Below are 13,600 nucleotides of genomic sequence, written 5' to 3' on the forward strand. Positions count from 1 at the left end.
TCTTATTTTCTGCAATCCTGCAACATGAAAAAATAAAAGAGAATGTAATTCCCTGATATAAATAAATTTATATCTATTTGGAAATCACTTTCTGAAATGTATTTCAGACCTAATTCGAATCACAGACACTTGCCTGAAATAAATAAGAGATTACTTATATGATCTTTACTGAAACTTTGTATAAATCAGTTTAAAAGTCAGGTAAGGAACTGATTTAGAAACGTTTTTGAGTTATGTTTCAGTTATTCTGCTGCTGATAAAAATTACTCCTGTGCATCCACATTTTTTCAGATAGATAGAAATAGATTGGGCTTCCATCCATTTCTTTAATTTTTGCTTATATACCTTGACAATTCAACAACTATTATGCAGAATAAATGCAATGTGCGACATGTAAGCTTTGTTCTAATAGAGCAAAATAAATGCTTAATACCTGGCTTTCCTAAGGCAGTACTGTGCATAAGAAAGGCTATGCACAGTAAAAATACCAATGAAAGCCAAAACGTAATGCAAATGGCTTTGAGTTACAGTTTTCTTATCTGTGTATATTCTGCTATGTTGCACTTACTGCTTGCCCAGGCATTTTACACTGGCTGTAGAGAGTTGTACGTTTAGTGTTTTAAAGGCCTGGGGAGAGGTAAACTATGTTTAGCATGTCCTTAAACTTGCCTACTACCACAGCTGTTGCAACTCCTGCTGGAGCTCATGTCATGAGATACAGAGTGAAAAGGTTTTCAAGAGGTGCTATGTCTCTCTGTATAGCTTTTCACTATTCTGGCCTCTTGTCACCCCTTTTTGCAGGGCCAGGAGGGTTCCTTTAGTCTACTAATTGTGACTTCAATTATAGCACACTTTTATTATACAGAACGTCTAAAAGATTTATTGGACCGTTTTGCATGTAAACTCACTTGCTTATTATTTTATATCTAGACCTGCCAGTTGTTTATAAATGCTGCAGTTGACTCTCCTGCCATTGATTACCATGTATCTTTGGCCCAAAGTGCTTTGCAGATATGTCTTACACATCCTGAACTTCAAAATGAGATCTGTTGTCAGCTTATTAAACAGACCAGACGTCGACATCCACAAAACCAGGCAGGACCAATACAGGTAACCCAACATGCATTTTAATGGTATCTGTTTCAGCAGCAGAGAAGGAAGTGCAGAGACTGCTCAGAACGGCAAAGGGGTTCCACTCTTTTGTATTTTTAATTAATTGCTTAATTAAAATCATAAAAACCCAAACTAACATCTTATTACTGCTGTGTCTTCCTGAAACAAAGCTGATGCTATCCTCCATCAAAGTGATACAGTATACCTATGCTGATTTTAAAGGCTGGACATACAATAGACTATCTTCAAGTTATGTGTTGAGTAAGACATCATGTATGGATCCTTTCACTGCACGTTTCCTAGGAGAGGTGCTGCATCAGGTAGCTTGGTGGGCTAAACCACATGGCAAATGTCTCTATAGCATGAGCATGAAGAGAAGCTGTAGTGCCATGTTTTGGAATCTCAGATATGCTCAGGGTTTCTGTCATGCTGTTCTGCAGGCACTGTGCATGTTAGATTGTAAATGCATATTGATATGGGTGGACTGGTGGTGAATGTGAAGCTGGAGGACAGCCTTGCCTGCAGTGACCATGAAAGGGTGGAGTTCAAGATCCATAGGGTAGCGAGAAGGACATGCAGCAAGCTCACTGCCCTGAACTTCAGGAGAGCAGACTTTGGCCTCTTAAGGAATCTGCTTGGTAGAGTACCATGGGATAAAGTTCTGGAGGGAAGAAGCATGGCCCAAGAAATCTGGTTAATATTCAAGGATCACCTCCAAGCTCAAGAGTGACACATCTTCCTGACAAGAGGAAGTCAGGCAAAAACACCAGGAGACGTGCATGGATGAACAAGGAGCCCCTGGACAAATTCAGATACAAAAAGGAAGCCTACAGAGGGTGGAAGCAAGGACAGGTAGTCTGGGAGGAATACAGAGAAATTATCTTAGCAGCCAGGGATGAGGTTAGAAAAGCTGAAGCCCTGATAGAATTTGGCCAGGGATGACAAGGGTGACAAGAAAAGCTTCTGTAAGTATGTCAGTGATAAAAGGAAGACAAGTTAAAATGTGGGCCCTCTCCACAAGGAAATGGGAGACCTGATTACCAGCAACATGCAGAAGACTCAAGAGCCTTTTTGCCCTGGTCTTCACCAGCGAGCGCTCCAGCCACACTGCCCACGTCACAGAAGGCAAAAGCAGGGATTGGGAGAATGAAGAACTGCCTGTTGTAGAAGATCAGGTTCTCCTCATTTCTTACTGCTTAGCTTTGCAGCCTTAATATTTTTTTTGTTTTCTGTGTATTAACTGCTTTTTATACAAACTGATCTGCTTCCCATTTTCAGCCCCAAAAGAAAATTGCTGTACACAGGTAAATAGAAAGAGAGCATTTGCACCTTCCAGTGAGGTGATATGCTTATTTTTTCAGCTTTTTCTCTGTGTTTTGTGGTTTATTCCTATTTACCACTGTCTGTTACTCAGCTTGGCACAGTAAGCTGTACTGCTGGCCAGCAGCCACAGCAGGAAGTTTTACTTTGTATGATGTTTAAAACAGTCGAATCTTCCTTTTGTCCAGGGATTGCAGCTTTTGGCTCTCTGCGTTGGACTTTTTCTGCCCCAGCACCCATTCCTGTGGCTTCTTAAACTTCATTTAAAGAAGAATGCAGATTCCAGGTGTGCCTGAATATTATTACCCAGCTAGTCAACTAGTTTTTCTTAAGTACCTTATTTTCCAGCTTTCATTTAATATTTCAGATCTTTTGACATATATTTTAGTATAAATTTGAGTAGAATTGTTCTCTAGTGCTACTAAAACATAGTACATTACTTTTATGCACCACTTGGGAAAGTTAACTTGTTTTGAAAAATGACTGAATGTTGTAAAACTATAAAAAAACAAAATATGGCAGTTACACCAAACACTCTGAGCCATGTTTGTCTTTGGCACAGTTTTGTTCATCTCTGTAGACTAATTCTCTTTACAATTACACATGGCAAAATGCGTTGGAAATCACAGTGTGAAATCTGAGTGCTCCTCCCGATCTGGCATCCCCAGAGAGATTTACAGTTTATTATCCTTTCAGTTGGTCTCCAAGAATTGTCTTATTTCTCTTTTTGTCACAGGACTGAATTTGGGAAATATGCAATATATTGTCAGCGATGTGTAGAGCGTACCCAGCAGAATGGAGACCGAGAAGCGAGACCTTCCAGAATGGAAATCCTTTCCACTCTCCTAAGAAATCCTTACCACCATTCACTGCCGTTCAGTATTCCAGTTCATTTCATGAATGGCATATATCAGGTAATGTCAGGTAGACCATGAAATCGTAGCTCTCCCAACCCTTTGCTATTAGCACATACATGAAGTAGTATATTAGAAACAGAATTGTGTTAGGGTAAATATGGTTAAAGCTTCATCCTGTGCCAATGCTAGCAATGGCAGGCACAAGGTACTTGTCATCTGATTCGATCAACAAACAGTAAAGGTTTGGGGGAAAATCTTTCAAAGAAAGAAAGAAAAAATAAAACCTCCTGAGAGTAAGAAATCCTAAAGTTCTGTTTCTTATTTAGCCTGACCACCAGATGAATGAATTAGACTGAAGAAAAGGGAAAGGTATTAAATTCCACTTCCTTTCATCAGACATCTTGAATGTTAAGTATCTCAGTGAAGGCCTGGAAGCACAGCTGTAATTCCCATTATCAGTCGTGAAGGATAGCCATATCTGTTACAGAACAAACACAGCTTCATTCTTAACTCTTGGGACTCTATCGCTCAAAGCCTGTAGGAAACTTCCTATGTGCTCCCATGCATACTGCCTCACATCCTGGTTTGTGTTTCTAACTGTGAGAGCTGGCTAAAAAGAGGTTTTTAACAGTTCACAGTATTCCTAGACAGAAATCAAGCTTTTATATGAAATCAAAGCTACATCAAATAAACTTTTAATTTCAGGTCACAGAATAACTTTCCCTTTTTTCCCCTCTAAATTTCTTAACTGCTTTACAGCTTGCCCAGTAAAACCAGAAAAAATAACATGTATTTAAATCATCCTAAAAGGTTTCACAATTGAAGTTTTAAGAAGGAATAACTGCTCATTTGTTAGTTATTGCTCAAAAATGCATAATTTCCAAGGGCTGTGAAAATTTTAATTAAATACGTAAATTACTTCAGTGGGATCAGCAAATAAGCTTCAACTCTGAAGCTACATTGAGCAGATTATGGTTTTTTATGCCAACCACTGAAAGGCCTGAAACACAAGTCCAAGTTCCATTTTTAAGGCATTTCTTTGCCAAAAGAAGAAAACATCTTCAACATATCAAAGACAGGAAAACATCCTCAAAACAGATTTAAGGGAACATCAGCAACTAGTATCTGTATAAAAGCCATTTGCCATCCCTTGATAAAGTGCTTTAATACTAGTAACAACAGTCAGAAATTCAGATTTGGGAAATTAAAATGTAGGAGGCTCTATATATTACTGACCTGTGGTAATGCTGACAGAGAAACACTTGTGAAATATTCTGGATTTGCTAATGTAGCTCTGCCATCCAGTATCCCCTCTGAAGTTGCACATGGTCTGATTTATTTCAGTGCCATATTGAAAAATGTAGGAAATTAGAGTTTTCTTCATTTTTCAGATAGTATTTATCACATAAAGCTCAGATACTAGATTGCTTTCTTATAGAAATTCTCTAGCAGAAATCAAGTTTAGCAAGTGCAAAGAAACCAGTATAAACAAAGGCAATAAAACAAAAATGCTACATTTAGAAGCATTTTAATAGTGACTTTGATTTCATAAACAAAATGCAAGAAGGTACAATCAGCTGGGTATTTAATCATTTTTTGGATGGAGAAAAACTCCACTAAATTGACTTCCCATATGGAAATCCTGACTCTTTGCCAGACTATTTATGGAAATTTTCAATTTCCAATGATGTTAAATTGTTCATAAAAAATGGACTGAGTCTTACAGTCCCACTGTTATTCTAGGAGTATTATCTTTCAAAATCTTAGATTTAAGGAGGGGGTTAAATAAGTTTGATAGTAAAATACTTTTTTGGCTGCTTTTTCAGGTTGTTGGGTTTGATGCCTCTACAACAGTGGAGGAATTTCTGAACACCCTGAACCAGGACACAGGGATGAGGAAACCAGCTCAGTCAGGATTTGCACTGTTTTCTGATGATCCATCTGGCAAGGACATAGAGCACTGTCTTCAAGGAAACATCAAGGTAAACAAAAGCCTTTAATAAGCTTTGCATATAAAACAACAAAATATCTGAATTTTACAGAGGTCTCTTCAGGCAGTGTAAAGGAAAACATTTTCTCAGACTGAAAACTGCCTTTAGGGCTTTTTTTCTTCATAACATAAAAATAAAGGTTTAAAAAATCACTTCCAATTGTTGAAATTAATTCAGTGAACTATATTTAAAAGCCTTGTCTAGGAGACCAATGCTATTCAGAGAAGTAACAACTGGGTTAAAAAGGCAAAAGTAAGCTTTTCCTAATCACAGTGCTTCAAAACTAAAAAGCAATTGGAGTCCAACATGTGTTTAGAGATACAAATAAACATTTCTGGTATAGCTCCAAAAGATGACCATTTGAGGTCCAAAAAGTAATTGATGCTAGGGTGGAGATCCTGGGGATGAAAAAAAAGGAGGAGGATCCTTAGCTAAATATGGAATAATTAGGGTTCAGTTCAGGAGATTTCCAATGTTTGGCTTATCATTGTTCTGAACTTTTGTTTCCTCTATTCCTAGAATTAATTTTTTTTGTAGTAGAGAGTGGCAAAATGCAATATAATTTGTGTTTTAGTAAAACATTAGACATTTTCCAAGCCTTTTAGCAACTAATAAATAATCAAATGTTTGTGCTTCTACCAAGTAGTCTTTTGCACCCTTTGACCAATGTTCACAGTTGCATTTCAAGTTACAAGGTGTGGTACAACTAGGCCTTAGTGAAAAACAAGCAGAGTCATATCAATCAGCTTTCTCCTCCTACTGGAATAATTACTATATGGAAAGCAAAGTGTATAAAAAATGTACTTATTTTCTTGATAAATGTAAATTCACGATCTGCTCACTTCCTTCGCTTGCTGCTTCCAGGAAGGTTTTTTCTGAAGGAACAGTGACATGAAGCCCTACAGTGGTCTCAGGACCTCTGTTCCACCTTCTGCCTGTTTGTCCACCTGCACTACTCCTTGTGAACCACTTTTGCTGCACTTTTCAACAAACTTCATCCAAATTTTATAGCAGCTACTAAAAAGCATCTGAAAAACTCCAGCATTCAACAGAAAGAGAAGGCAGAGATCAAAGGCATTTGATTAATTATGTAGCAACTCATTTTGTATAATTGCACATTCGGTGGCTGCTGCTAAATCAAGTACCTGGCCTTTCCACAGAAGCATGTTATGGCTCGTTTCCAAAGGTGGTGTGTGTTGCAGGATAAACAAGCAATAAAAAATGTTCAATTTGCACATGCCCTAATTAAGAAATACAAGTAGTTATCTTCCACTAAGTTTAGAAATTCAAGCTATGTATGTTTCTGATATATAATAGGTAAAAAATACTAAACTAAGTTGCCAGTTTCTGTGAAAGGTGTTTTCAAAATGCAGTACATGACAAAGTCAGTTTTGTATGGATTTCTTTCTAGATTTGTGACATTATTTCAAAATGGGAGCAAGCCTCCAAAGAGCAACACCCTGGGAAATGTGAAGGCACAAGGACTGTCCGCCTTACCTACAAAAACAGGTTTGTCCCAAGATATATTTTTAATTTCTGCATAGTTTCTTCGTCTGAAAAATACTGCCTGACTCAAAGCTTGCAACAAAAATAGCAAATTGGTGTAACTGGAGATTTATTTTTTAATACAGTTAATTTTTTTAGTTCTTGGGAGGTGAGCAGGGCTGCCAAAAAGAACCCCACCAAAAACTGAACTCGGGAGACTGAAGTTAAATATTTGCCCGTGGGTTCAAGTACAAGTGCTGCTCTGCTTATGTGTTTTGATGCTGATATAAACATGTCACATTCAGAGCAGATACTGCTAATCCTCAGGGCTAAATGGATTTCCCTGTCTTCTTTATTTAATAACTTTCTGTCTTTTCTGTAGGCTTTATTTTTCAGTTCAGGTCCATGGGGAGACGGAGAGAGAGAAGCTGCTTCTGGTATATCAGACAAATGATCAAATAGTCAATGGACTTTTCCCTGTAAACAAAGAACTAGCGATGGAACTGACAGCTCTTTTAGCTCAGGTAATCCTTGTGCATTAATGAGTCACACGACAGTTTTACAGATGAAAAACCTGAACAAAGAAACTGGTCTAGGACTGCTTGACAGTCAAGTGACCTCCACCTTTTACACCATAGTACAGGAAATAGCCTGGGCTGGAATATTTGCGCTAGCTGTACTTCAGTGGGAATGCTTTACAGAGTGTGCTGCTGTTGGCACCAGTATGGATAAAATGTGCTTTACCTCCTACACAGTCATGCCCTCTTTGATCAAACATCATGTAATCATGTTCCATTTCTTCATTCACTATTCCTTACATGATTCCTGCAAGCTAATACACCAGAGTAACAGCTGTTTAATGAAAGCCTAAGACTCCTTTACTAGCCATGGTCTTGATAAGATCTGTTTTAGTTTTAAAAAATGAATGGCTCAAGGGAAGGTTACTGAGAAAGTTATTTGATGGTGTTACTTGATAAATCTAAACTGGTTTGTGTCAGCCGGAGACCTAGCAATCTCAGAACAGAGCTAGTATTGTATTTGAGCAGTTTATATTTGATATTAATCTTTTTTCCATGGTAAATATAAAATAAGAAAAATAAAATTCTGTGCATGACTTTTACATCAGTGAAAATAATGGACAAACTGTTTTTCATTTTATATTTGGTAAGACAGAGGAAAACATAGCTTATAATGCCCAGCTAGAGAATTACTCTGGAGTAACAGAAAATTTTCTTCTTCATGGTCCCCCCCTTAGGTAGAGATTGGAGACTTTGAACGGCCTTTCTCAACTCCAGCAGGGCAAGTCACTTCCCAGTCCAAGTCCAACCAAACATTAAAACAGGTTTTGGAGAGATTCTACCCTAAGAGATACAGGCATGGTTGTTCAGAGGAACAGTTAAGGTGAGATGTGTTTTGCAATTCATATTTTCCAGAAATCTAGGAGAGAAATGAGGAAGTTCTAAGTTTTCATTAGGTACAACTTACTGTTATGCGATATTTGCCTAACCCCGTGTTTGAAACTAATTTTCTTACTAAATTGAGGAAGTCATTTCCTCTGTATATTTCTAATCTAAACAGAAGACCATCATTAAGCACGCACACACGTTCCCGCAAAAGCTACTACACAGTGTTACAAAACCCAGCGATTTTGAAATTCATATTTTTCTTACTCAGCAAATCTAAATTAGGTCTGTGCACAGACTAAAGAACTACTGAAAATACTGGACATGAGGATCTCATCTGAATGTTTGCTATTCTAATGTTCAGTCTCTGGCAGCCGGTCAAATTGGCAATATCTTAACTCAGTGGATTTGCTAGGAAGGCATCCCTTAATTTAAAATTAATAACCTGCAACTCATTTCAGTCAACACCTACTAACATGAAGAACTGCAGAACAGTGCAATAATTGTCTGAAGTCAATGATACAACAACTTTGAAGTCCAGTAAACATCATAGAAATGTTTTCATCACTACAGAGCTAAGAAAGTTTAAAACTATTATTGTATGGACAAAGTAACATTATTACATACTCAGATGTTAATAGGGCTACTCAAAAGTAGGGCTATTCAAGAGATGCAATTGATTTCAAAGAACAAAGGGTAAGAGATGCTAGATTAGAGTAACACATGGAGGATATTTAACTAACAGGTCAAATATCTGTTGAACTGTTCAGGTAGTCCCTAAACTTACCAACTCCCAGAACTGAAAGTCTGTGGTAGGAAAAGAAACATTCTGTGCCTGCCCTGTTGCTTGTATTCTTTTGCTAAGGGTGCAGTTTAACTTCATAAACTTTTAGTGAGAGTAAGCTGCAAGTGACAGATACCCCTTTTACTACACATTCCCCCTTCCTTTTCTTGGGCTGCATCTAATAGTCTGGTGGCTGCTGGGTGAGTCATTCCTGCAGGTCAGTGTGCTAAAAAGGTATTCTGGGGTGAAGTTTTTTTGAGGATTAGTTTTCCTTGGGGTCATTTATTGAACCAGTTCACCATGGGGCCATGAAAGAAAGTAGCCAATGCAAATGCATCATGCATCAGAAACATCCTTTTTTGTAGCACTGCCTAGACACACTGAAAAAGGATAGTCTTAAGCCATGTCTGCCACATCTGCTGCTAGCCACAGGTAAAGATACGCGCTAAACTGGATGGATTTTTGGAATGACAACTGGCATAACTGTTGAGTACTGATAAAGGTAGATTGATTATCTGTACAGACACATTAAAAGCTGTCCTAGATTTTTTTCCCTTTTTGCTGCAATGGCTACATCAATATTTAACCATAATGTTGCAGAAATTAGAAGATACTTAGTAATTTTCATGTGCATAAAAATATTAAATGATGTTTTGAATTTATTTAATACTGTGTGATAGTTGTTGTATTAACTTAAATTACCATTTTAACAAATGGATTTTTTTGCTCATTAAGCTCACTATGGGTAAGCATTTAAATTCCTTTCAATAACTAAATTACATATTTCATTTCAACAGACAGCTTTGTCAGCGATTGTCTACAAGATGGATGGCTCTCCGGGGGCACAGTGCTGCAGACTGCGTACGCATTTATCTCACTGTAGCCAGAAAATGGTCTTTCTTTGGTGCTAAATTGTTTGCAGCAAAGGTAAGAAACTTTACTGAGTTTGAGTGGCTGTGGGTTTTTTAATATACATATAATCTGCAAATAGTAATACCTTTTTGTTATAAACAAGTGTGTTATGCATGTGCTGATTGGATATCTTGTCAAATGACTAACTTGTTTAAGCCATGTACCGGTGAAATGTAATTGCCACAGTACCACGCATACCACAACAGTAATTTTCCAATACACTTGTTGCTTGTTTTACATTATTAATCTAGGTGGTATCTCTTCATTTGCTTGTATCTTAGTTAGAGATAGGCTTTTTATTCCAGACTTTTTTTTTTTTTACCTGATAAGTAGTAGAATATTGAAAAGGCATCATTAACTGGCTATGGAAGCTGCACCTTGTAGAATCACTAAATGTTGTTAAGGGTATTTAGAGCACTCCCTTCTATGCTGGCCTCAGAACTGTGCAACTGGGAGTTGCTCTTAAGTCTCTTAATTCTCAGTTCACATAAAAGCTATGGTAAACAGAACTGTCACGTGACTCCTTGTATTTAATTAGGAGATCCCCATATATCTATAATATAGATGTATCAGCACTGTTCTTTGCATATGTAGACATACGTGCTAGCGAACAAACTTTAAAACACCTAACTTTTTTCTTTTTTTTTTTCTTTCAATCTTATTTTATAAATGAGACTATACATTTTATTGGACTAAGCACCAGGGGAGGCTTCAAGGGTATTAGGCTGAGTTCACAGTCCTGCCACTAGCTGCCTACATGGCTTTGGGCAGCTACTTCAATTCCCTTGCATCAGTTCCCTCCAAGTGTAAATCTCAGTAAGATCTGTGGATGGAGAGAGCTGTGTAATAGCAGAGAGTTAATAATTACTTACATATTGCCTTATTTTGAAGTAGTAATTAAAGAACATTTCTCTTTGTAGCCTCTAGCAACATCCTCAGTTGACAAGTCCTTCATATGGTTTGCTGTACATGAAGATGGCATAAGCATCCTAGATTACAACTCAATGGTATGTGAAATTTCTTTTCTAATTTGGGTTGAAGTAGATTTTAATACTGAGTAAGTATATGGAGAGATTCACCAGCATCCTACATAAAAGATGGCATTAGTCTTCCACACTAAGTTATCTAATCTTTCTTTTAAGGCAAAAATTCAGTCCTTTCAAAGCGCTTTAATGTTATCATCATTACAGTAGCACTAATAATAGGAATAAGTGATGAATTCTTTGCACAGAATTTATTTTTGTTTATCAGATGCAGTTTTTATATCTTTTAATGAAATATTAATGTTTTAATCATTCAGATGTCAGGAGATCAGTAGTTACAGTTCTTATAACAACATTAATTTTCTTTTCCTGAAGACTTCATTTCCCATTATTATTCATAATACACTCTGCAAAGAGCAGTTACTTTAAAAGATTGTTATTTTCATTGTATTATTTTTGTTTAATAGTAGGTAATATAACCCAGTGTTATTTAATTATGTCATTTTAGGCTCTGATTTTTCTTTGATTTGCAATAAAAGTTTTCACAGAAAACGACTCATAATCAGTGTGAAAAAGCAGTGCCTGAGAAGATCCCTGCTTTAAATTGTATCTTGCAGAGAAACAAAATGGCGGGGTGCTATTAGCAAGTGCTAATACTGAATATCAGAAAATTAAAATCTCAACTTTATAATTGTACTGATACAGTCTTTTCATTACGTTTCTTTGCAGTTAAAGAAATAATAAAACAAAGAACATTAGGAGGGCAAACAGCAGCTCTGTTTAGAGAACAAGTAAAATGAGCTTGCATCAGACTGCAGGAAGCTCTATAAACATGATCTACTCATAGAGCTACTGTGGCATTTCTGCAGAGCACTTGCCAGACAGAGCACGATACCAGCAGGCCTTACTTGCCATTCAAGAAATGCTGTTTCCAGGAAGTACTCTGATTTTATGTAAGAAGGATGAGGGATATGAGAAACGATGTAGCAAGGGGCAGAATAAGCACTATTTCAAACTAAGGGCAAAAAGTGGTTTAGTAACTCAATGACATGAAGTCAGTTATTGTACAAATATTGCCTTACAATGAATTTAAATGTGAGCATCTGCAGCAAATTAATGAGTCATGGTGATAAATTAAATGCTAATCATAAACTTAAAGGCCACTAGTGTAATGTTGAACATTAAACAGTAGGAGTTGAGGCATGGAAAGCAGAGGAGCAGTTATGTTCCATCAGATATGTGGAAAAAAAAGAGAACAGGATTTAATTTCATTTGCGTGTATGCAAACTATATCTGCACATAAAGAGTTAAATTCCATTAGATGTCTCATACTCTGTCATTTAGTTTATTTAGACACTGCTTCGATTTCAAATGGAGCTCCTAAGATTAACTTCTCTCAAAGTCAGTCAAGACTTGTGTAAATTGAATTACACACTTGAGTTGAAACCTCCTTATAGTATCTTTGATCTAATTAATTTGCAATAGAAACAGAGGTCAAACACAAGCGCTCTCATCTGCAATGGAAATTCCTCATAGTGAAGGTCTGAATGAAGCGATTCCAAAACCCGTAAGAGGCTAGCAACAAAAAATTGTATTGAAAATACAAATATTGAAAAATACATGTGTAATTGTATTTTTTAAAATGTTTGACATATCCTGGTTTTCCTGCATTGTCCTGCTTATAGCTTTGCATCTTTTTTTTTTTTCTTTTTTAAGCGTTTAACAGTTACATATACATATAAGAGTCTGATGACTTTTGGAGGGTATCAAGATGATTTTATGTTGGTTGTTAACAATGCTCAGGCAAAGGACAAATCAACTGAAAAACACCTTTTTGCCATGACAAAACCAAAGGTCAGTATATTACCTGAAACAGTTTTCCACCATCTGCTGCTTTTCTACTTTTTCTAATGGGTAATCCTTAACAGATGTGAAAGATGAAACACCTTCTTTATTCCTTGCATTCCCAGATTATTGAATTTTGCCAGATGTGAAATAATTAGTAATGTAAGTGCTAACAGTGGCAATACTGATGTGTTCCTTTGCTTTTGATATCCCTGTCTATTACATTCCAGATTTTTCATAGAAGGACAAACAAGGCTACTTAGGACAGGAATTATATGTAGTACTTAAAAACTACTGTGTTTGCTTGACCAGCACCAGTGGCAGCTTTTAAGAAGGTACATTCATGTTCTACAGTGGAATAGTAGAATACAAGATTTGAAAGATCAGTCACTTCTTAAAAACCCTAGGATATTTTTACCTTTGGTAAAGTAACTGTTCATGCTTTTTAAATTTAGATTCTTTCCTTCACTGGTAAGTCTGACTATATTTTTAAAAAAATCAAGATTCCACAGCCTTTTGCTGTTAGAACAATTAATGAAACAGAAGAGAGAATTCATACAAATAAGCATAGTAGAATGCATCTGTTCAAGTTTCCCTCAGACTGTGCTCTTATAGGCAAGGCTGTGTGGGTTGCAAATTAAAAACACCATAAGGATCTCCCAGAAGTCTTTATTCCTTTTATTTGCCCTGTGTCTTTACTTCTCTGATCACTGGATATTTTCTGGCAAAACTGAGGGAAAACATCATGAAAGCTTTCTCTAGGAGGGTCATCTTTCAGACCTCAAAGTCTCTCTCAAAGTGAAAGAAGCCAAGAAGGCAAAGTATTAGCATATTGATGGGAATAACATTACATTATTTGCTACAAGCAATAGAAGAATGCTCTATTAGGCATCTCCTCTCTCCCCAT

At 36.8% G+C, this 13,600-nt stretch overlaps 1 protein-coding gene across 5 annotated transcripts in view; it reads left to right on the forward strand.

Annotated features, from left to right (window-relative positions):
* The window catches only part of PLEKHH2 (pleckstrin homology, MyTH4 and FERM domain containing H2), a 56,471-nt gene that overhangs the window by 41,650 nt on the left and 1,221 nt on the right, over positions 1 to 13,600 (forward strand). For all 5 annotated transcript variants that reach the window (XM_061367170.1, XM_061367173.1, XM_061367171.1 and 2 more), the window contains 10 exons: positions 931 to 1,110; positions 2,622 to 2,719; positions 3,170 to 3,347; positions 5,117 to 5,272; positions 6,693 to 6,790; positions 7,149 to 7,290; positions 8,022 to 8,167; positions 9,751 to 9,880; positions 10,786 to 10,872; positions 12,565 to 12,702. In XM_061367170.1, coding sequence (XP_061223154.1) covers positions 931 to 1,110; positions 2,622 to 2,719; positions 3,170 to 3,347; positions 5,117 to 5,272; positions 6,693 to 6,790; positions 7,149 to 7,290; positions 8,022 to 8,167; positions 9,751 to 9,880; positions 10,786 to 10,872; positions 12,565 to 12,702 — 1,353 coding nt within the window. The remainder of the gene's footprint in view (positions 1 to 930; positions 1,111 to 2,621; positions 2,720 to 3,169; positions 3,348 to 5,116; positions 5,273 to 6,692; positions 6,791 to 7,148; positions 7,291 to 8,021; positions 8,168 to 9,750; positions 9,881 to 10,785; positions 10,873 to 12,564; positions 12,703 to 13,600) is intronic.

The sequence above is a fragment of the Neopsephotus bourkii genome, unplaced genomic scaffold (genome assembly GCF_033783945.1).
Source record: "Neopsephotus bourkii isolate Nb327-2 ecotype Australia unplaced genomic scaffold, CSIRO-AGI_Nbou_v1 NB_1373, whole genome shotgun sequence".
NCBI classification, from domain to species: domain Eukaryota; kingdom Metazoa; phylum Chordata; class Aves; order Psittaciformes; family Psittacidae; genus Neopsephotus; species Neopsephotus bourkii.